This window comes from Notolepis coatsorum (assembly GCF_963971535.1).
Source record: "Notolepis coatsorum genome assembly, chromosome: 9".
Lineage (NCBI taxonomy): Eukaryota > Metazoa > Chordata > Actinopteri > Aulopiformes > Paralepididae > Notolepis > Notolepis coatsorum.
In genome coordinates this window covers 149093145-149115513 of record NC_140173.1, presented here as the reverse complement: position 1 = coordinate 149115513, position 22369 = coordinate 149093145, and the positions used below count along the sequence as shown (strand labels likewise).

Sequence of the window (22369 nt, the reverse complement as noted above, 5' to 3'; positions counted from 1 at the left end):
TCCTCTCTCTCCTAACAGTGTTCTCTCTCTCCGCTCATGTCCTCTCTCTCCTAACAGTGTTCTCTCTCTCCGCTCATGTCCTCTCTCTCCTAACAGTGTTCTCTCTCTCCGCTCATGTCCTCTCTCTCCTAACAGTGTTCTCTCTCTCCGCTCATGTCCTCTCTCTCCTAACAGTGTTCTCTCTCTCCGCTCATGTCCTCTCTCTCCTAACAGTGTTCTCTCTCTCCGCTCATGTCCTCTCTCTCCTAACAGTGTTCTCTCTCTCCGCTCATGTCCTCTCTCTCCTAACAGTGTTCTCTCTCTCCGCTCATGTCCTCTCTCTCCTAACAGTGTTCTCTCTCTCCGCTCATGTCCTCTCTCTCCTAACAGTGTTCTCTCTCTCCGCTCATGTCCTCTCTCTCCTAACAGTGTTCTCTCTCTCCGCTCATGTCCTCTCTCTCCTAACAGTGTTCTCTCTCTCCGCTCATGTCCTCTCTCTCCTAACAGTGTTCTCTCTCTCCGCTCATGTCCTCTCTCTCCTAACAGTGTTCTCTCTCTCCGCTCATGTCCTCTCTCTCCTAACAGTGTTCTCTCTCTCCGCTCATGTCCTCTCTCTCCTAACAGTGTTCTCTCTCTCCGCTCATGTCCTCTCTCTCCTAACAGTGTTCTCTCTCTCCGCTCATGTCCTCTCTCTCCTAACAGTGTTCTCTCTCTCCGCTCATGTCCTCTCTCTCCGCTCATGTCCTCTCTCTCCGCTCATGTCCTCTCTCTCCTAACAGTGTTCTCTCTCTCCGCTCATGTCCTCTCTCTCCTAACAGTGTTCTCTCTCTCCGCTCATGTCCTCTCTCTCCTAACAGTGTTCTCTCTCTCCGCTCATGTCCTCTCTCTCCTAACAGTGTTCTCTCTCTCCGCTCATGTCCTCTCTCTCCTAACAGTGTTCTCTCTCTCCGCTCATGTCCTCTCTCTCCTAACAGTGTTCTCTCTCTCCGCTCATGTCCTCTCTCTCCTAACAGTGTTCTCTCTCTCCGCTCATGTCCTCTCTCTCCTAACAGTGTTCTCTCTCTCCGCTCATGTCCTCTCTCTCCTAACAGTGTTCTCTCTCTCCGCTCATGTCCTCTCTCTCCTAACAGTGTTCTCTCTCTCCGCTCATGTCCTCTCTCTCCTAACAGTGTTCTCTCTCTCCGCTCATGTCCTCTCTCTCCTAACAGTGTTCTCTCTCTCCGCTCATGTCCTCTCTCTCCTAACAGTGTTCTCTCTCTCCGCTCATGTCCTCTCTCTCCTAACAGTCAAGTCAAGTCAAGTCAAGAGTTTTAATTGTCACGGCATACAGGTATACAATGAAATGCGGGTGGTCTTGCCCGCAACGATGTGCAATACAGTGGTACATATAATAGAATCAAAAGAAGAAACAACATTGTGCAGTAACAGATAGCAGGTAACATGGAGTGACATCTCGGTATCTGTACATAGTTATTTACAGCGCATGTGTGACATGCTAGTTAGCTTTGGTAGTGCAATACACTGTTCCTGTTATTCTAATTTAAAGTGACCTTTCCTTTGGCCATAAGTGTGCGTGTGTGCGACATGAGTGTGTGCCCGCTCATGTTAAAGTGTTAAGTGGCTGCTCGTGTGTGAGCGTGCACAGTGTGCGTGTCGTGTGTGTGTTCATGTGTGCTTGTGTGTGGACAGTTCAATGTTCTGAGCACTCAATGTACATTGTTCATGGCTCTGATGGCCTGGGGGAAGAAGCTGAGCCTAAACCGCTCTGTCCTAGTAGCTGAGATTTGCAGGCGTCTGCCTGACCTCAGCAGCTGAAACAGGCTGTTATTGGGGTGGTGAGGGTCTTTCATTATCCTGCAGGCTCTGGATTTGCACCTCTTGTTGTATAGAACCTGCAGGGGGGGTAGTGCAATACCCGTGGTACGCTCGGCTGAGCGCACCACTTTCTGTAGGGCCTTCTTGTCCTGTGCCGTGCTGTTTCCATACCAGGCAGTGATGTTTCCGGTCAGGATGCTCTCTACAGCTCCTGAGTAGAAGGACTGGAGTATCTTCCCCGATACTCTGAACTTCCTTAACTGTCTCAGGTGGTAGAGACGCTGTTTCGCCTTATTTACTACTGTGCCTATGTGTGTTGACCATGTCAGGTCCTCTGAGATGTGGACCCCCAGGTACTTGAAGCTGCTCACCCTGTCCACGGTAGCCCCGTTTATCATCAGTGGTGTGTGTGTCCCCTGCCCCCTGCTGTCCTCTCCTATAATCCACGATCAGTTCCTTGGTTTTGCCAATGTTCAGGAGCAGGCTGTTGTCCTGGCACCAGCGTTCCAGTACCTCCACCTCCTCCCGGTAGGCCTTCTCGTCGTTGTCCGAGATCAGCCCCACCACCACCGTGTCATCTGCGAACTTCACTATGGAGTTGGAGCTGAACTTGGCCACACAGTCGTGTGTGTAGAGTGAGTACAGCAGGGGGCTCAGAACACAGCCCTGGGGGGACCCGATGCTCAGGGTGATGGTGTTGGAGGTCTGACCCCCCACCCTGACCGCCTGGGGTCTTTCGCTCAGAAAGTCCAGTACCCAGGCGCTCAGGGCGGAGCTCAGACCTAGCTCGATCAGCTTGTCCACCAGTCTGGTGGGGACTATGGTGTTGAACGCTGAGCTGTAGTCAATGAACAACAGTCTCACATAGCCCCCCTTCTGACGGTCAAGGTGCGAGAGGGTGCTGTGCAGTACCTGGGAGACCGCGTCGTCGGTGGACCTGTTTGTCCTGTATGCAAATTGCATAGGGTCCATATCACTGGGGAGGGAGGCACAAATGTGGTCCTTGACCAGCCTCTCGAAACATTTCATGACCACAGAGGTGAGTGCCACCGGTCTGTAGTCATTTGGACATGCTGGGGAGGGTTTCTTCGGCACAGGGATGATGGTAGACCTCTTGAAGCAGGCAGGGACCACTGACTCCGCCAGTGATTGATTAAATATGACGGTGAACACAGGGGCCAGCTGGTTGGCACAGGTCTTGAGTATACGTCCCGTTATGCCATCTGGGCCAGCAGCCTTCCTGGTGTTCACCTGCATAAATGCTCTTCTCACACTGTGTTCCGACAACGAGAGAGCGTCCCCCCCCCCTCGCGGTTGCCCCCCCCCCTCCACAACAGCCGGCGCGCCAGTGACGTCACTAGCCGGAGAGCCAGCAGCGCCACTGTCTACACCAAACCGAGCGTAGAAGGTGTTGAGCTTGTCCGCGAGGGAGGCGTCGTCGCTCCCCATTGACGGGGCGCTGACTTTATAGTCAGTTATTGACTTCAGTCCCTGCCATAATCCTCTTGTGTCGTTTTGTGCCATTTGTGTCTCCAGTTTGTCAGCATATGTCCTCTTAGCAAGTTTGACTGCTTTGCGTAGAGTATAGACTGAAGCCTTATACTCCTCCATGTTTCCTGACTCTCTACCCAGGTTGTAGGCGGTGGTACGAGAGTTCAGAGCTGCTCTAATAGTGCTATCCACCCACGGTTTCTGGTTTGGGAAAATCCGCACCGTTTTCCTGAGGACAATACCATCAGCTATTGTTGTTATGTAGCACACCACTATGTCTGCTAATTCACTGACGTCACTGGCACTTCCTATGAACATATCCCAGTCCGTGTCTGCAAGCACGTCCTTGAGCGTGGCCTCTGATTCGTCGGTCCACTTCTTAGTCTCACGTGACACGACGGCGTCACGTGATCTCTGTTGATATGCCGGAAATAACAAGATGGAGTCATGATCGCTCGAGCTTGTGGACCCCGTTAATGGCGGAGCGGCTACTGCCTTGTAACCCGCTTTGAACGGGGAATAGCAGTGGTCGAGTGTGTTCTTCCCTCTGGTGGAGCAAGCGATGTGTTGGAAAAAGGACGGCATCACTTTCTTCAGGTTGGCCTGGTTGAAATCGCCGGCCACTACCATCGCTGCGTCTGGGTGTTTGATCTGGTGTCTGTTGAGATGATCGTGTAATTCGCCCAGCGCTTTGCCCGTGTTCGCGTGTGGGGGAATATACACGGCAGTCATGACGACTGCTGTGAACTCCCTCGGGAGGTGAAACGGACGACATAGGATAGAAAGATGTTCCAAGTCCGGCGAACACGAGTTTGAGAGGACCTGCACCCCCTCGGGATTAACCCAGGAATTGTTCGTGATGAGGCAGACTCCGCCGCCGATGGTCTTTCCTGAGCCAGCGTTGCGATCTGCACGTAAGACTGTGAAGGCATCCGAGGGAGAGACGCTTTTGTCTGGGGTCGTCGACGTGAGCCATGTCTCTGTGAGACATATAATGTTGATGTCTCTCATCTCCCGTTGGAACCGGACCCTTGCTCTCAGATCATCCATCCTACCCTCCAACGAACGGGCATTCGCCAGAAAGATGGATGGAATTGCTGGGCGGTAAGCAGCTCTTTTTAGTCTCAATCTGATACCTCCTCGTCTTCCTCTGTGTCTTCTCCTGCCGTCGCCTTTGTTCTTTTCTTTGCCGCCAACAGTGTTCTCTCTCTCCGCTCATGTCCTCTCTCTCCTAACAGTGTTCTCTCTCTCCGCTCATGTCCTCTCTCTCCTAACAGTGTTCTCTCTCTCCGCTCATGTCCTCTCTCTCCGCTCATGTCCTCTCTCTCCTAACAGTGTTCTCTCTCTCCGCTCATGTCCTCTCTCTCCTAACAGTGTTCTCTCTCTCCGCTCATGTTCTCTCTCTCTCCTAACAGTGTTCTCTCTCTCCGCTCATGTCCTCTCTCTCCTAACAGTGTTCTCTCTCTCCGCTCATGTCCTCTCTCTCCTAACAGTGTTCTCTCTCTCCGCTCATGTCCTCTCTCTCCGCTCATGTCCTCTCTCTCCTAACAGTGTTCTCTCTCTCCGCTCATGTCCTCTCTCTCCTAACAGTGTTCTCTCTCTCCGCTCATGTCCTCTCTCTCCTAACAGTGTTCTCTCTCTCCGCTCATGTCCTCTCTCTCCTAACAGTGTTCTCTCTCTCCGCTCATGTTCTCTCTCTCTCCTAACAGTGTTCTCTCTCTCCGCTCATGTCCTCTCTCTCCTAACAGTGTTCTCTCTCTCCGCTCATGTCCTCTCTCTCCTAACAGTGTTCTCTCTCTCCGCTCATGTCCTCTCTCTCCTAACAGTGTTCTCTCTCTCCGCTCATGTCCTCTCTCTCCTAACAGTGTTCTCTCTCTCCGCTCATGTCCTCTCTCTCCTAACAGTGTTCTCTCTCTCCGCTCATGTCCTCTCTCTCCTAACAGTGTTCTCTCTCTCCGCTCATGTCCTCTCTCTCTTAACAGTGTCCTCTCTCTCCTAACAGTGTTCTCTCTCTCCGCTCATGTCCTCTCTCTCTTAACAGTGTCCTCTCTCTCCTAACAGTGTTCTCTCTCTCCGCTCATGTCCTCTCTCCCCTAACAGTGTTCTCTCTCTCCGCTCATGTCCTCTCTCTCCTAACAGTGTTCTCTCTCTCCGCTCATGTCCTCTCTCTCCTAACAGTGTTCTCTCTCTCCGCTCATGTCCTCTCTCTCCTAACAGTGTTCTCTCTCTCCGCTCATGTCCTCTCTCTCCTAACAGTGTTCTCTCTCTCCGCTCATGTCCTCTCTCTCCTAACAGTGTTCTCTTACAACTTCGAGACGTGCTCCAACAGCGGCAGCAGGAAGTGCTCGGCCTTCGCCGACTGCAGGGACTACGCCAGCGGCTACTGCTGCCACTGCAGGCCCGGTTACTACGGCAACGGGATACACTGCGTGGCCGAGGGTAAGAGCACCCATGTTTCCCCATCGCAGTGAGGCCATATGGTACCACCACGCTGAAACTCAGAGATGCCAGCCTGATATTTAATAAAAATCCAACACGGTCTGGCCCCCGCCACCACCTCTCTCACAGTTCTTAAGGAAAACTCTTCTCAATAAAAAATTCTGTTCCAGAATCTTCTTAACGGTTCCGGAACCAGACGTTAGGTCCCTACTTATGATGACTAACGGTACCGATAATTGCGATTGGCAAAGTCAAAGCCCTTTGTAATGGATGTCGTGTTTCCAGGGAAACCACAGAGGATGAACGGCAAGGTGTCCGGCGAGGTCTACGTGGGGAACGCCCGCTCGCCCGTGGAGCTCGAGGGCAACGATCTCCACTCGTACGTGGTGGTCAACGACGGACGCTCCTACGTGGCCATCAGCTACATCCCTGACAGCCTGGGGCCCTCGCTGCGGCCCCTGTCGGGCCTGGGCGGAGTCATCGGGTGGGCCTTCGCTCTGGAGCAACCCGGCTTCCAGAACGGCTTCAGTGTTATTGGTGAGAGAGAGAGAGAGAGAGAGAGACAGAGAGAGAGAGAGAGAGAGAGAGAGAGAGAGAGAGAGAGAGAGAGAGAGAGAGACAAGGCAGGGTGGCTAACTGTGAGTGAGTGAGTGAGTGAGTGAGTGAGTGAGTGAGTGAGTGAGTGAGTGAGTGAGTGAGTGAGTGAGTGAGTGAGTGAGTGAGTGAGTGAGTGAGTGAGTGAGTGAGTGAGTGAGTGAGTGGGTGGGTGGGTGAGTGAGTGAGTGGGTGGGTGGGTGGGTGAGTGGGTGGGTGGGTGGGTGGGTGGGTGGGTTGGTTGAGTGGGTGGGTGGGTGGGTGGGTGGGTGGGTGGGTGAGTGAGTGAGTGAGTGAGTGAGTGAGTGAGTGAGTGAGTGGGTGGGTGGGTGGGTGGGTGGGTGGGTGGGTGGGTGGGTGGGTGGGTGGGTGAGTGAGTGAGTGAGTGAGTGAGTGAGTGAGTGAGTGAGTGGATGGGTGGGTGGGTGGGTGGGTGGGTGATTGAGTGAGTGAGTGAGTGAGTGAGTGAGTGAGTGAGTGAGTGAGTGAGTGGCGTCTAACTGGTGCTTAGCATAAAAAACACGATACACTACACTCTAGCAAATTATGGTTCTTCAATGATTCACAGAGGAACCCTTTTCGGTAACCTTTTTAGTGTGCAGTTCCCCCTCATTCCCTGTACGTTATAGACGACCCACTCTTATTTTCTTTTTCCTGTATATTGCTTCTTAAAGAGTTTCATTAGTAGTCGCTTTCCCGTGTATTAGACCTCCGGAATGTATTTCAGTCTTATTTTCCACCCCAGAAGGGTTTTGTGATTTTATGGAGATTTCAGTGGATCTAATGGAACTTTATCCCTCTGGCCAGAAGCCAGGAAACAGCCCTGGAGAGATAGTATGTTGGAGAGATAGTATGTTGGAGAGATAATATGTTGGAGAGAGAGATAGTATGTTGGAGAGATAGTATGCTGGAGAGATAGTAAGTGGGAGAGATAGTATGTTGGAGAGATAGTATGTTGGAGAGATAGTATGTTGGAGAGAGAGATAGTATGTTGGAGAGATAGTATGTTGGAGAGATAGTAAGTGGGAGAGATAGTATGCTGGAGAGATAGTATGTTGGAGAGATAGTATGTTGGAGAGAGAGATAGTATGTTGGAGAGATAGTAAGTGGGAGAGATAGTATGTTGGAGAAATAGTATGCTGGAGAGATAGTATGTTGGAGAGATAGTATGTTGGAGAGATAGTATGCTGGAGAGATAGTATGTTGGAGAGATAGTATGTTGGAGAGATAGATAGTATGTTGGAGAGATAGTATGTTGGAGAGATAGATAGTATGTTGGAGAGATAGTATGTTGGAGAGATAGTATGTTGGAGAAATAGTATGCTGGAGAGATAGTATGTTGGAGAGATAGTATGTTGGAGAGATAGTAAGTGGGAGAGATAGTATGTTGGAGAGATAGTAAGTTGGAGAGATAGTATGTTGGAGAGATAGTACAACAATGGGAAAGCATTAAACCGATCATCTGTCTAAACCTCATAACTCTATTCGCCCTCAAAAAGTTTTTTAAATTTAAAATTTTGGAGTTACAAGGTTTTCTTCCGCCAGCGACGATTATGTTCTTGTCTGATATATAGAGAAGACAATATACAAGACTCTGCATCTCTGGGTGATATGCTGTAGTATTTTTAAGTAATTATTATTAGTGTTTGTTTTATCCTGCTTGGAGTGCCAGATGGGTGGTATGATTGTCACATAGAACAACACAAAAGTGTGCCAAAAAAAAAGACTAGACAGGGATATCTCCAGCATGGAACGTACTGTACTAGCATACCTACCGTACTAATCATAACACTGTGAGGTCTGTTCTTGATGGAATTTTGTTTGGATTCCATTACATGATACAACTTAGTTATATAGCCGTATTTACCTTGTGTTTTTTAGGCATCAAGGACGCTGATAGCTTCCCACGCGTGCGCATGACACCATATCTAGAAAGGGATTTATTAGCCCTCGATGTCCGTCAAGCCACCTTTTCTTCACAATTATCTTTGTTACAAGGAGAATGAGCTAGCTCGTCCGTAGTTCTGTCCACATGGATGTATATTATTGATTATCTTTGTTACAAGGAGAATGAGCTAGCTCGTCCGTAGTTCTGTCCACATGGATGTATATTATTGATTATCTTTGTTACAAGGAGAATGAGCTAGCTCGTCCGTAGTTCTGTCCACATAGATGTATATTATTGATTATCTTTGTTACAAGGAGAATGAGCTAGCTCGTCCGTAGTTCTGTCCACATAGATCAGGGGTGGCCAACCCGCGGCTCGCGAGCCGCATGCGGCTCTTTGCCCGTCAATGTGCGGCTCTTCCATCCATAAAAAAAAATTAAAAAAAAAAAAAATGTTTTTTTTTTAACTTTTTTTTTTTTATGTCACTCATTCCATAAGGACGTAGAATAAACATTTACAATTTTTTTTTAAATGGTCCATTTGCATGTTCTTGGTATCTGAATCTAGGGACATATATGGATCAGTGTCAGAAATAGTGTGTCTGTTACTAGGCTTGAGTAAATTGTAATGAACCAAAGGAGAATATCAATTCTATTTAAAAAAAAATTATCTTTGACTGTAAATAACACCATGCTAAAATTGACCAGACCTGAAAAATCTAAGCAAATGAATAAAGGGAAGATGATTAAACAGAAGGTTTTGTAGATACAGTACTGAATTCTGCCATCTTTTTTATAATGTAAATTTCTCCACCATTTTTCATCATATTGCAACACCGTTTTTTGCAAGACGTTCACAGAAAGGTAGAGAAACTAACTGCGTTCTGTTTTATGGCAATAACGTTCAGGTTTGTGGGAGATAATCCCAAAAAATAAGAGAAATTAAAAAGTAAATCCAGAAGTCAGATGATTGACAGGGGCTGGTGTGAGCTGGGTAGGGTAGTTTTTCGAAATTTGAAAGCCCTGAGTCTCTTCCTTCAAAAGACTACACTCACTTTTGGCTGTGCCACTTCCTCCTGTCAATATGCGCCGGTTTCCGACGCAATGCCCTGAGATTTCTATAATCTTATATTTCACTAATAACAGTTAAAATAATTGGTAAACAAACATAATGCTGAAAATATACACTTTTACTGTATATCTCGGGCTTAAGAGGTTAACCCTGTGAGGCCCAAATTAAAAAGAAATTAGCAACTTCAGAGGCCAGAGGGTGGGACATATAAACACATTTACTATCAAATAGCATTGTGAGGCTGAACAACAGGACCAATTGACTATACATGTGCTTAAAGGGGAACTATCTTATAAATGGCTTTTTTCAGTGTTTACCATTGTTTCTTAGCTATGTTGACTTATATTAATAGGATATATGTCTCTAATTCTCATATTGGCGAATTCTTCCAATTCTCCTCTCACAATATTCACCCTCACTGAACTGAGTCATCTGAAAATGTGCATATCTGTGATGTCAGAGATTTCTCAGCTGCATAATAATGTGGCAGTTGATGTGGCAGTTGGCACCAGGCCACACAGTGGTTGGAGCCCAGCCTCAAAACGGCTTAAGATCTTGAGGTAGAAAAATGCGGTTTTTAGTACTTGATTAGAAATACAAAACAATGCATTTTTTTGAAAAAAACCTAGGTGTTCCATAGACTCGCAGGAATTGTGTAAAAGTGCCCAAATAGTGAAAGAAATAGTAAAATAGTTCCCCTTTAACATTTTTTAAATAAACATTATTTTTTTAAATGGCTAAAAGTGATTTTGTAATTTTGCAACCGTGGGTCTCACAGGGTACTTTTAACCCTGTGAGGCCCAAATAAAAAAGACATTAGCAACTTCAGAGGCCAGAGGGTGAGACCTATAAACACATGAAGGGTGCCGTGACTGAAAAAAAAGGTTGAGAAACGCTGGTATATGGTGTGGCTCTTTGTGGTACCACAGTCATTTTTTTGTGGCTCTTAGTCTCTGACTGGTTGGCCACCCCTGACATAGATGTATTATTGATTATCTTTGTTACAAGGAGAATAAGCTAGCTCGTCCGTAGTTCTGTCCACATAGATGTATTATTGATTATCTTTGTTACAAGGAGAATGAGCTAGCTCGTCCGTAGTTCTGTCCACATAGATGTATATTATTGATTATCTTTGTTACAAGGAGAATGAGCTAGCTCGTCCGTAGTTCTGTCCACATAGATGTATATTATTGATTATCTTTGTTACAAGGAGAATGAGCTAGCTCGTCCGTAGTTCTGTCCACATAGATGTATATTATTGATTATCTTTGTTACAAGGAGAATGAGCTAGCTCGTCCGTAGTTCTGTCCACATAGATGTATATTATTGATTATCTTTGTTACAAGGAGAATGAGCTAGCTCGTCAGTAGTTCTGTACACATGGATGTATATTATTGATTATCTTTGTTACAAGGAGAATGAGCTAGCTCGTCCGTAGTTCTGTCCACATAGATGTGTATTATTGATTATCTTTGTTACAAGGAGAATGAGCTAGCTCGTCCGTAGTTCTGTCCACATAGATGTATATTATTGATTATCTTTGTTACAAGGAGAATGAGCTAGCTCGTCCGTAGTTCTGTCCACATAGATGTATATTATTGATTATCTTTGTTACAAGGAGAATGAGCTAGCTCGTCCGTAGTTCTGTCCACATAGATGTGTATTATTGATTATTTTTGTTACAAGGAGAATGAGCTAGCTCGTCCGTAGTTCTGTCCACATAGATGTGTATTATTGATTATCTTTGTTACAAGGAGAATGAGCTAGCTCGTCCGTAGTTCTGTCCACATAGATGTATATTATTGATTATCTTTGTTACAAGGAGAATGAGCTAGCTCGTCCGTAGTTCTGTCCACATAGATGTATTATCGATTCGGTTTATCAGAATATCCACCCTAGTAGCTATACAGCGTCTTCACCGTGAAGCTCAGCTCAGTTCAGGCGGATGAGAAGGAAGCTGGCTGCTCTCCTGGAGAACCCCTCAGTGGGCAGGGACTGCTGCCAGACATCCAACTAGAACTACTAGGTAGGAACCTAAAAAGGACAATAACACTACCTTGTGCACCTTATGTGATACTGTGATACTGTGAATACTGTATATTTCAGTTTTAGTTAGTTAGTTAGTTAGTTAGTTATATTGACTTGTTATATTGTTTACACTGCTTGTTTTTTACTACCTGTACCCCCCATCCCCCTCCCCCTCCCCCCATGCTGCTATGATGCCTGAATTTCCCCAATGGGGTCAATAAAGGAATATCTTGTCTTATCTTAGCTACCAGGAATATAGAACAACAACGGTGGTGGACAGAGTGAGACGAACAGCCTTGTTCCCGCAACTGCACTCAGATCGGATGTAACCCCCCCCCCTCCCCCCCCGCAGCTGCTGTTCCACTTACACTCTCCAGCTGCTTCCAGCATCATTCCTCCCAGAATTCCCCGTATACACTCGCTCAGACAGCCAGGCTCGGGGTTCATCCGGGGCCAGGGAGGAGATGTTTTGCTGTTGGTGGTGTTAACCTAACCTCCCCTCTTTCCTCCCTCTCCCGCGCGCCCCCCGCAGGCGGGGAGTTCACGCGCCAGGCCGAGGTGACCTTCTCTCCGGGGAACGAGAGGCTGACCATCAAGCAGGAGTTCAAAGGCATCGACGAGCACGACCACCTGGCGGTGAGCACCACCATGGAGGGGCGCGTCCCGGAGATCCCCGGCGACGCTACGGTGCAGATCGACAGCTACTCGGAGATCTACCAGTACAGCCACAACAGTAAGTGAGGAGGAGGCAGCAGCCCGGTGTGAGATAGAGCTGTTTCCCCCCAAAGCCTGTTTTTGGGCTTCGAAAATTATAATTACAAACAATTTTATCAAATTTTTTTCTTGTTGCAAATAAACTGTGAATAAACACCCTTTAGCAAGTGTAACGGAGACGCCGCGTGTCTATCCACAGTCACGATGGACAATGTAGTGAAGTGGCTGTGGACGTTAAGCGGTACTGCAAGTAAACTCACTCGCCCAGAGGCATCCAGACCCATTACCAAGAAGTGAATTCGCCTCTTGGTCTAGTGGTCTGTGATGCCGCCCGTGGCGCGGGAGACCGGGGGTTCAACTCCCACTCGGGGCATGTCAAATAAGACCGGTTACACAAGTTACACAAAACAAGGCTTTCAATGCAGTCATTTGGGTCTGATCTGGGGCTACATGTGCTCGTGTCAGCTAGCATAAAGTCACAGCGTGGTGAATCAGACCTACCCATGTTTTAGTCAAATAAACACACTTTTATTACTTTTCCTTTATATTTATTATAATAAGTTAGAGCAGTGCACTGCAATAAATAATGGATTCTGTGTTGTAAAAACAAAAAACAAAGAGTCCTTGCTGAGGCGGGGACGTGATGCCCGTCTGTTCTGTTCGAACTCAGACAGCTGACTGACAGGGAGGCGGGAGCAATATAAACTCCATTTCTCATCCAGTGGGAACGTGAGGGAGTTAACCCTTCATTGAGCCGATGGAAAAGGATACTTGACATAAGCGCATTATGCAAAATATCAAATTAGCGGTGGGGGACAATTTCAGGTCTTCTAAAGCCCTCGGAGACAAGCACTGACACAGATATTACGCTGATCACAGCTGTCAATGTGTAAACCTTGTAACTTCTGTGAGTTACATGACCCGAGGGCCCTTGAAACATGTTCAAAACTCATTATATAATATCAGAAATCGATGGTATGGTATGGTTGGTATGGTTTTTTTATTCTTAATCCCCGAGGGGAAACATGGTTTGCCACCGGAGTGAATACAAATACACAACCAAGAAACAATAACATACAATACAAGTTACATAACACAGTAAAAAGAAAATGCAGATCAATCTGAAAACACAGCTTTTTTGTCTTCCTAAAAGCTAGCTTCTGGAGATCAGCATAGAATAGAATAGAATATAAATACTTTAATCATCCCGAGGGAAATTTGACACTACAAATTGCTCACAGTAAACATTTAGACATTTAGACAGAACAACGTCACGAATAAGAATAACAAAACAAATTGCCTAAGAATAAGAATAGAATAGGCCTAAGAATAAGATAATAATAATAATACGGACCGGGATTCACATTTCGTATGTTATGTACATTCTAGCATAAAATATACAGTAATAAATATACAGTAAAAATATACAGACGTCTTCAGTAAGTGTAATATTGAACAGTGTTGTTTTAAAAGTAAGAGTCCAGGAAGATGGTAACTGTCACCCTGTGCTCAGTGATGCAGTGTAACGTCTGATGGCTGTCGGAATGAAGGACTTCCTGTGCCGTTCAGTGCTACATTTAGGAAGTGTATCATGGTGTTCTTAGCCGTGACTAAACCCCTGTGGGCTCGAACCCGTGACAGAGAAGCCACTGCAAAGTAACCATCTGTTACCCCCAAGGGTTCCAGGTCCAACCCTTCTATTCTTTTGGCCGGCGACTCCCATTACTGAGGTCACTCCTGCGACCCCCGACTTTAGGCCTATTCATAGTATTCGCCCGCGGCCATCTTGGTCTGCGAACACAGGTGATCAAATAACAGGTGACTGTCATTAAATGACAACCGTGACCAATGAGCGGTGGCTCCTATAGAGAGGTGTGTAGTCTGACGTCACTTTGGACCGCCCGCGAGGTCCACCACCCGTATAGGGATTTATCATTGGGGAAATGGATTATCGGCTATTGTAACAATTGTGCCTCATGAACATTGAAAAGCTTTCCATTTTTCCACAAAACGAGTTCCCTTCTACCACTAACGTTATTCTTTAAACTGTCTATCTGTATGTCGTGTGTGTCGTATATGTTATGATGAATTGAAAATGGGGGACCCTGATGTAAACAAGACGAAAGTCTTTCTCTGGTCTGCATCCCCTTAACAATTGTATGTATTGAGCTGTACTGTACTGTACCCATTCTGCAATCTGTTAATAAAGTTTTCAATCAATCAATCAATCAATCAATCAAAGCATTTTTGTTTGAAATCAAATTCTGCGATTTCTTTTTACGATTAATTGCGAATATATTCATGTTGAGCTATACGCACAGAAAGGTACACCATGCAAATGTCAATGTTTTATTTGTTTTAAACGAGACGATTTAGAAATTACATTGCGTTTTCAAGATGGTGGGAAACAGCAATAACGTAACTACCACACCACCAAAGGGTTAACCCTTTCACTGCGACAATACAGAAGGTTAACCCTTTCACTACCACACCACCAAAGGGTTATCCCTTTCACTGTGACAATACAGAATGTTAACCCTTTCACTACCACACTACAGAAGGTTAACACTTTCACTACCACACTACAGAAGGTTAACCCTTTCACTACCACAATACAGAAGGTTAACCCTTTCACTACCACACCACCAAAGGGTTATCCCTTTCACTGTGACAATACAGAATGTTAACCCTTTCACTACCACACTACAGAAGGTTAACCCTTTCACTACCACACTACAGAAGGTTAACCCTTTCACCGCCACACTACAGAAGGTTAACCCTTTCACTGCCACACTACAGAAGGTTAACCCTTTCACTACCACACTACAGAAGGTTAACCCTTTCACCGCCACACTACAGAAGGTTAACCCTTTCACCACCACACTACAGAAGGTTAACCCTTTCACCACCACACTACAGAAGGTTAACCCTTTCACCACCACACTACAGAAGGTTAACCCTTTCACCACCACACTACAGAAGGTTAACCCTTTCACTACCACACTACAGACGGTTGTAGTGTCAAATTTCCCTCGGGATGATTAAAGTATTTCTATTCTATTCTATTCTAACCCGTCTTGTCCTCCTCCTCCTCTCCGCCCCCACAGTGATCACGTCGTCCTCCACCCGGAACTACGTGGTGACTCAGGCCGACGGCACCGCCGAGACCCGCACCTACCAGTGGCGCAACACCATCACCTTCCTGGGCTGCCAGCACGACGAGGCGTCCCGCGCCGCGCCCCCCACCCAGATGCTCAGCGTGGACCAGGTGTTCGTCATGTACGACGCCGCGCAGAAGCTCATCCGCTTCGCCATGAGCAACAAGATCGGAGACGTCAACGGTAGGCCTGTCCCCGACTGAGGACTTGTATATAGTCGACTTTGATTGGGCAAAATTTGCCGATTTGCTAGTCTGGTATGTCGACTACCCCCACGAATGCAAAATAAATAAATAAATAAATAAATAAAATAAATAAATAAATAAATAAATAAATAAATAAAGGGCTGGGGTGAGTAGCGGTGCTGTGGGTTAAACTCACTCTCATCCTCAAAAGACACATAGACACGTTACAAAGCAGTGAGTTCACTTCTTGGTATAGCGGTCTGTGCTGTTGCACGCGGCATGGGAGACCCGTGTTCAAAACTCCCTCGGGGCATCGAAGTTTGAGGTGACGTTGTCACAACCGTTACATATATATATAATTTTTTTCTTTTTTTTGGGGTCATTCCATTTGGGCTGTGGGGGGTGCTTAATGTCTGAAGGTGTCGACTGAAGGCTTCTTGTCCTCTGCAAAAGCATGCAATTGGTCCACTGATGGATACATCTTGATATATGAAGTCTAGTGTGTTCATTAGACGGGTGAAATCCATTTTCAGTGCCTCTGTGCCCGTTTTCTTAGGCAGTTAGCCTCGCTGGTATGCACGCCATTATAGCGTTAGCCACGCTTCTAGGCATCTTTGCTTTTGGAAAGAATGATTAAAAAAATATATATATACTTATTTTTTTGCATTCGACTAAGAGGTTGGCAGTCGACTACGGCTCCTTTCGATCGATTAGTCGACTATTCGACTAGTCGAGGTCTGCCCTAGTCAACGGTGAGGTCACCGGATTATCGTGTCTGTTGGACTTCCTGTTCTTTTGGGGCCTGATGTCACTTCCTTCCTGGTTTCATTGCATTACGCTGCATCCTGGTTGAGAGAGACTGTGTGTGTGTGTGTCTGTCTGTCTGTGTTGCTTTTGGGAAAGAGAGGAGCTGAGTGGTAGAAGTGACTATTGGTTAAACATGTGTTTAGTATGATGTGGCAGCATCTGGTAACGGGCTTTAAATTGTGTCATAGTCCAAGAAACGCACTATATTAATTCATTCATTAATTCATTCATAATGATTACATGGGCATCCTTTTGCTTTTGCTGTGTTTTGCATGTTATCATTGTAGGTCATGCATTTTCTATTCTCTTAAATAGATCTTTGCCCCCGCTGACCTCTGTAATCAGGGCTTGGGAAATTAGCTTATTTGCCATCTACCCTGGAGTTAGACAAGCAGATACATACCATTTTCTTCTCTGTGCATGCATTAGGCTTAAGGGAACGGTCGCACCGTTAGCCTAGCTTAGCGGCATTCACTGGAAGTAGGTGTGCCAGTGTAGCCTAGTTCCCAACAGTCACGAAATACACTCCAAATACAACTCCAAAACGTTCCTGTAAACATGTTGTGACCTGTGTGTATTTACCACGTGGAGAAATAAAAGCCTAATGCATGCACAGAGAAGAAAAGGGTATGTATCTGCTTGTCTAACTCCAGGGTAGATGGCAAATAAGCTAATTTCCCAAAACGTTGGCGTGTTCCTTTAATGTAAATGAGTGAATGGATGAATGAGTGAATGAATGCATGCACTACATGAAATGTGAAGTAAAGCCTCTAAAGCTGGCTTTACTTCACGTCATTCTTTGGGTCTTTCTGGTTTAAATAAAGGTTTGAAATGCAACCAAATTAAATATAATAGAACCCTTTGGGTCAAACCAAGGGACGTGGGGCTCAAAGTGTTGTCAATAAGCCGTGTGTTGTTGGTGCAGTTTGAGTCCGCTGGCTTTTAACTTGACTTTTCACGTCATTCTTTGGGCCACGGCACCCAGTAGAAAGTGACGCGTGTGTTCCTCTGTACTCTGAACCTCCTCAGGAGGGCAGCCTGAAGAGAACGCCTGCTTCACGGGCAGACACGGCTGCGACACCAACGCTGTGTGCCGACCGGGCCAGGGCCCTCAGTTCACCTGCGAGTGCGCCACCGGCTTCAGCGGGGACGGACGCATGTGCCAGGGTACGTCCAACACCGCTGCCTCGACGCACACGCACTCCACAAGCATTGCTACATCACACACGCACTCCACAAGCATCGCTACATCACACACGCACTTCACAAACATCATCACACACGCACTTCACAAACATCATCACACACGCACTTCACAAACATCATCACACACGCACTTCACAAACATCATCACACACGCAGACTACAAAGAGTGACACGTTCAGCCGAACGCACAATTGGAGGGGGGCTCCCCACCCTCCAGAACATTTACAACAAGCGTTGCAAGGGCAAGGCTAAGAGAATCATTAAAGACTCCAGCCACCCGAACAACTGCCTCTTTGAACTGCTGCGGTCAGGCAAGCGATACCGGAGTCTCAAGGCGAGCACAGAAAGACTCAGAAGAAGCTTCTATCCCCAGGCCATCAGGCTGCTAAACGAACAATGAACACTACACAACAACAACCACCAAACGCACATAGCACACACATCCACACGCACACACTCACTTTAAACAAACACACTGTAGCACCCACTCCACACACTTTATAGCACACACCCACTTTAAACAAACACACTGTAGCACCCACTCCCCACACTTTATATTTATTGATGAAGGATTGCACTACAACTCGTACACCTTACTGTAAATTGTACCTAAATTGTACCTCATCCCATTTCTGCTTTGCACTATATAGTACTGTACATTAGTACACTGCATAGTATTGTATATTATATGGTAACTCAGAACATTGTACATATGTCTATACCAAACACTGTGACCTCATTTTCTTCTTCTAAATTACATGCTATACTATGTTATTTGATACTATCTTGTCTAGCACAGTCTCTGGAGCGTAACAGTAAGAAGCATTTTGTATGAAAGTATTCTGTACTTCTGTATGACAACTATTAAAGAAACTTGAAACTTGAAACGCACTTCACAAACATCATCACACACGCACTTCACAAACATCATCACACACGCACTTCACAAACATCATCACACACGCACTTCACAAACATCATCACACACGCACTTCACAAACATCATCACACACGCACTTCACAAACATCATCACACACGCACTTCACAAACATCATCACACACGCACTTCACAAACATCATCACACACGCACTTCACAAGCAATTCGAAACTGGCCCCTACAAATGTCCTAACCTAGTTGTACAGTAAATGACCAAGTAAGGCTTTGTCAGTATTCCAATGTACAGTGTAAAATGTGTGTGTGTCCCCTACCCAACCCCCCCCCCCCCCCCCCACCTCCAATGTACAGCCCTCACCCAACCCACCCAACCCCACCCCCCACCCACCCAACCTCCTCCAATGTACAGTTTCTACGCCAAATGTATATACACTCTTTTTCTGGACACTTTTGTATCACAAACAGTACTGTATTTGCAAATCTGATATGTCATAAATGTATAGATGTAGCAGTACTGTCTATCTGTATGTCATGTATGTCATATATGTTATGATGAATTGAAAATGGGGGACCCTGATGTAAACAAGACGAAAGTCTTTCTCTGGTCTGCATCCCCTTAACAATTGTATGTATTGAGCTGTACTGTACTGTACCCATTCTGCAATCTGTTAATAAACTTTTCAATCAATCAATCAATCAATCATCATCACACACGCACTTCACAAGCATCGCTGCATCACACATCACAAGTCTCCGACATCTGTACGGTGAAAATGGCAGGATGTGACAGAGAAACAGAGGTTTAGCACTGGATGCCATTTACATTTCCGAATACATTTGCGGAAAATAGACATTTTGACTAATTAATTTGGATGATGCAATGTAACGGTATCTATAATATTTGATTAGTGCTGTCAGGCAATTAAAAAAATTAATCTAATTAATTACAGGATTTGTAATTAATTAATCTAATTAATCGCATTTTAATCGCATAACCATTTTAGGCCTGATATTCTATACTATAATCATATTTCAAATGGCATGTGTCCGGATGGCAGAATTCAGTACTGTATCTACAAAACATTCTGTTTAATCATCTTTCATTTATTCATTTGCTTAGATTTTTCAGATCTGGTCAATTTTAGCATGGTGTTATTCACAGTCAAAGATAAAACATTTTTTATTGATTGATATTCTCATTTGGTTCATTACAATTTACTCAAGCCTAGTAACAGACACAGTATTTCTGACACTGGGAATACATTCCCTGATATCCATATATGTCCCTAGAATCAGATACCAAGAACATGCAACATGCTTATGGAATGAATGAGATTAAAAAAATAAATAATAATAATAATAATAATAATAATAATAAATAAATAATAATAATTTTTATTTCTTTTTTTAAATACATTTTGAGTTAATTTTCATAACGCGATCATTTGCTGTGTAATTAATTTATCTAATTAACGCGATAAACTGACAGCCCTATATTTAATATAATGGTATGTTATAATGGTAATTCATAAATAAATGGTACTGTATCTTGAATGTTGTGGTCAGACTGTGACCCAGTGCAGGCCACGTGAGCGGATCGGCGCGGCCGAGAAATCCGCTCTTCGCTCTTTAAAGCTTGGTCCGCTCCGCTAATCACTCATGTTGACCCCGCCCCCAAGTCGCTCTCCGCTCGCTCCCCGCTCACCTTGAATCGAGCGCTCCCCGCTCCCCGCGCCAGATCGCTCGGCAGTTTTTTTTTTTCTTTTTTTGGAGCATGGTGTAAATGAGCTCAAACTACAACAGTCTACACCCCCTGGGCCCCTTAACAATTGTTTGTATTGAGCCGCATTGTAATTGTAGCCATTCTGCAATGTTAAATAACGTTGTTTATCCATTCACTATCTCTATTAAGCGATGATAGGCTAGCCGAGCCACAATGCTATGGTCGCTGCCGTTAGCATGTAAGCTAACGTCAACAACAATAGCGTCGATACTTTTGCTAACTGGAGTGAGTGTGGGCGTCTCTACAGTGACAAAGCCTGAACGAACAGCCTATCACAGGTTCACCCTTCTCATTGGTTGAAAATGGCCTTCATGTTTGTACATCGCCATCTGTTGCTTTGGCATTGTACTGCATGTATATATTACATCAGTGTTAAACCACTGTGAGCGGCCTGGAGTGGATTGGAGCGGAGGAGAACTCTCGCTCCGGACGTCGCGCCGACTCATTTTAAAACCCACTCCTCGCTCACGTCAAAACCGGCCGCTCCGCGCCCCACGCCGCTCACGCTCCGATCCGCTCACATGCACTGACCCAGTGTAAAGGTGGCTCCTCTTTACTCTACATCTGTTCCATGATTTCATTTCCTGCCTGGGGAACTGGGCTCTTGTTTACAATTACTACGTGGACCCTCCCAGTAGACAAAATCAACCTCTGCCTGCACCGTATGACCCCAGACGACCCCAGACCAAACATCAAATCAATGTCACAAGGGCGCGAGCGTAGGACGCGGGAGCAGGACGCGGGAGCAGGTTCCAAGAGTGTTTATTAAAGATAGCGCAGGAAACTAAACTAGAACATAAAACTGAAGGCAAAAACTGAAAGAACAGACTAGACCAGGGGTAGGCAACCATAGGCACGCGGGGGCATTTTCATAGGCACAGGGGGCAGCATAAAAAAATAAAAATAAATTATATATTTTTTTTTATATTATAGTGAAATATTTTGCACTGTTGTCGCATTTATCTTGTTGAAATCCTCCCACAGGTTCTTTTTACTACCACATATTTAATTGAGACCCTTTATTTGTTTATTATTTCAATTTAGCTGGAAATACATTGCTACATCATTCAGTAACATTTGCAGAGCCTTATAACAAAAACATTATTACGGTCACCATTGTGACCAGTGGGATTAATCAACACATTTTATTATTTATTTTTCTATTTCATTGAACATTGCACATGTTAAAAGCACTTTTTTTTAACTCAAAATGTGAGTATTACCAAGTCAACTTGTGTTCTTAAAACAATGACAATAAACATAGTTTTATTAGGTTGAAATAATGTGGTTGTGTACTTATTTTTCTGTTAACTTATTATGGATTGAAAACTGAAAACCTTAATGCACAGTAACTGAACTCAATATTTTTAAGTTCTGGTAACTTATTATTTATTTTTTTACAGTGTAGTCTTGCGATCAATCAAAACTTATTTACACAATATACCTCACATTCACCCTCCATTCACATCCTGGTGTTCTCCTGGTGTTCTCCATTAGGCCTGTAGGTGGAGCTATGACAGCACACGTACAGTACACACACCGATGGTGTGTGATGTGTCCAAAAATGAATGGGCAAATGTGAGTGAAATGGTCACACTGTATGCAGCTGTTTGTCTGCATTGCATCCCCCCCCAACTCAGATTTAGGGTTGATACAACCATCATAATAATAGTTAATAATAACAATAATGATGTAATAATGTAAAAATTATCATTAAAAAGACCTGATTATGAGAAGAAAAAAATTACGATGCATGGAATATTGTTGAGGCACACTAGTTACAACTATATTTCAAACAGGCACTCCATGTCAAAAAGGTTGTTGACCGCTGGACTAGACCAGGGGTTCTCAAACTTTTTTATACCATGACCCCCCTTTTTTTTGGGCGACCCCACACTTAACTCTTTCTGCGCCAAAAACGACTATACTCGTGTTTCGTCGCCAACGCTTGAGCGCTTTTGATATTATTTTCCCTTTGATCCCCGTTCTAAACACTCGGCCGGAGCTCCCTGGGTCTCCCTGGCACAGCTGCCTACGTTAGAATTGCAATGACGATCGAATATACAAAGAGACTAGACCAAGACAAGAGACACATAATACATGAAATACTGAACTAACAGAGGAAGGGAGAGAGAGAGAGAGAGAGAGAGAGAGAGAGAGAGAGAGAGAGAGAGAGAGAGAGAGAGAGAGAGAGAGAGAGAGAGAGAGAGAGAGAGAGAGAGAGAGGGAGAGGGAGAGGGAGAGGGAGAGAGAACAGAAAGAACACAGAGATGCAGGACAGATGTAGGGAACAGAGTGAGAACTCCAAGGCAGT

The 22369-nt window shown here is 45.2% G+C and overlaps 1 protein-coding gene across 2 annotated transcripts in view; it reads left to right on the top strand.

Moving 5' to 3' along the window:
• The window catches only part of nid1a (nidogen 1a), a 114713-nt gene that overhangs the window by 24974 nt on the left and 67370 nt on the right, over positions 1-22369 (top strand). The window contains exons 5-10 of one of the 2 annotated variants that reach the window (XM_084322194.1): positions 4327-4389; positions 5581-5724; positions 6010-6261; positions 11838-12038; positions 15127-15360; positions 17199-17336. In XM_084322194.1, the coding sequence (XP_084178320.1) occupies positions 4327-4389; positions 5581-5724; positions 6010-6261; positions 11838-12038; positions 15127-15360; positions 17199-17336 (1032 nt within the window). The remainder of the gene's footprint in view (positions 1-4326; positions 4390-5580; positions 5725-6009; positions 6262-11837; positions 12039-15126; positions 15361-17198; positions 17337-22369) is intronic. The other variant, XM_084322195.1, reaches the window with a different exon arrangement.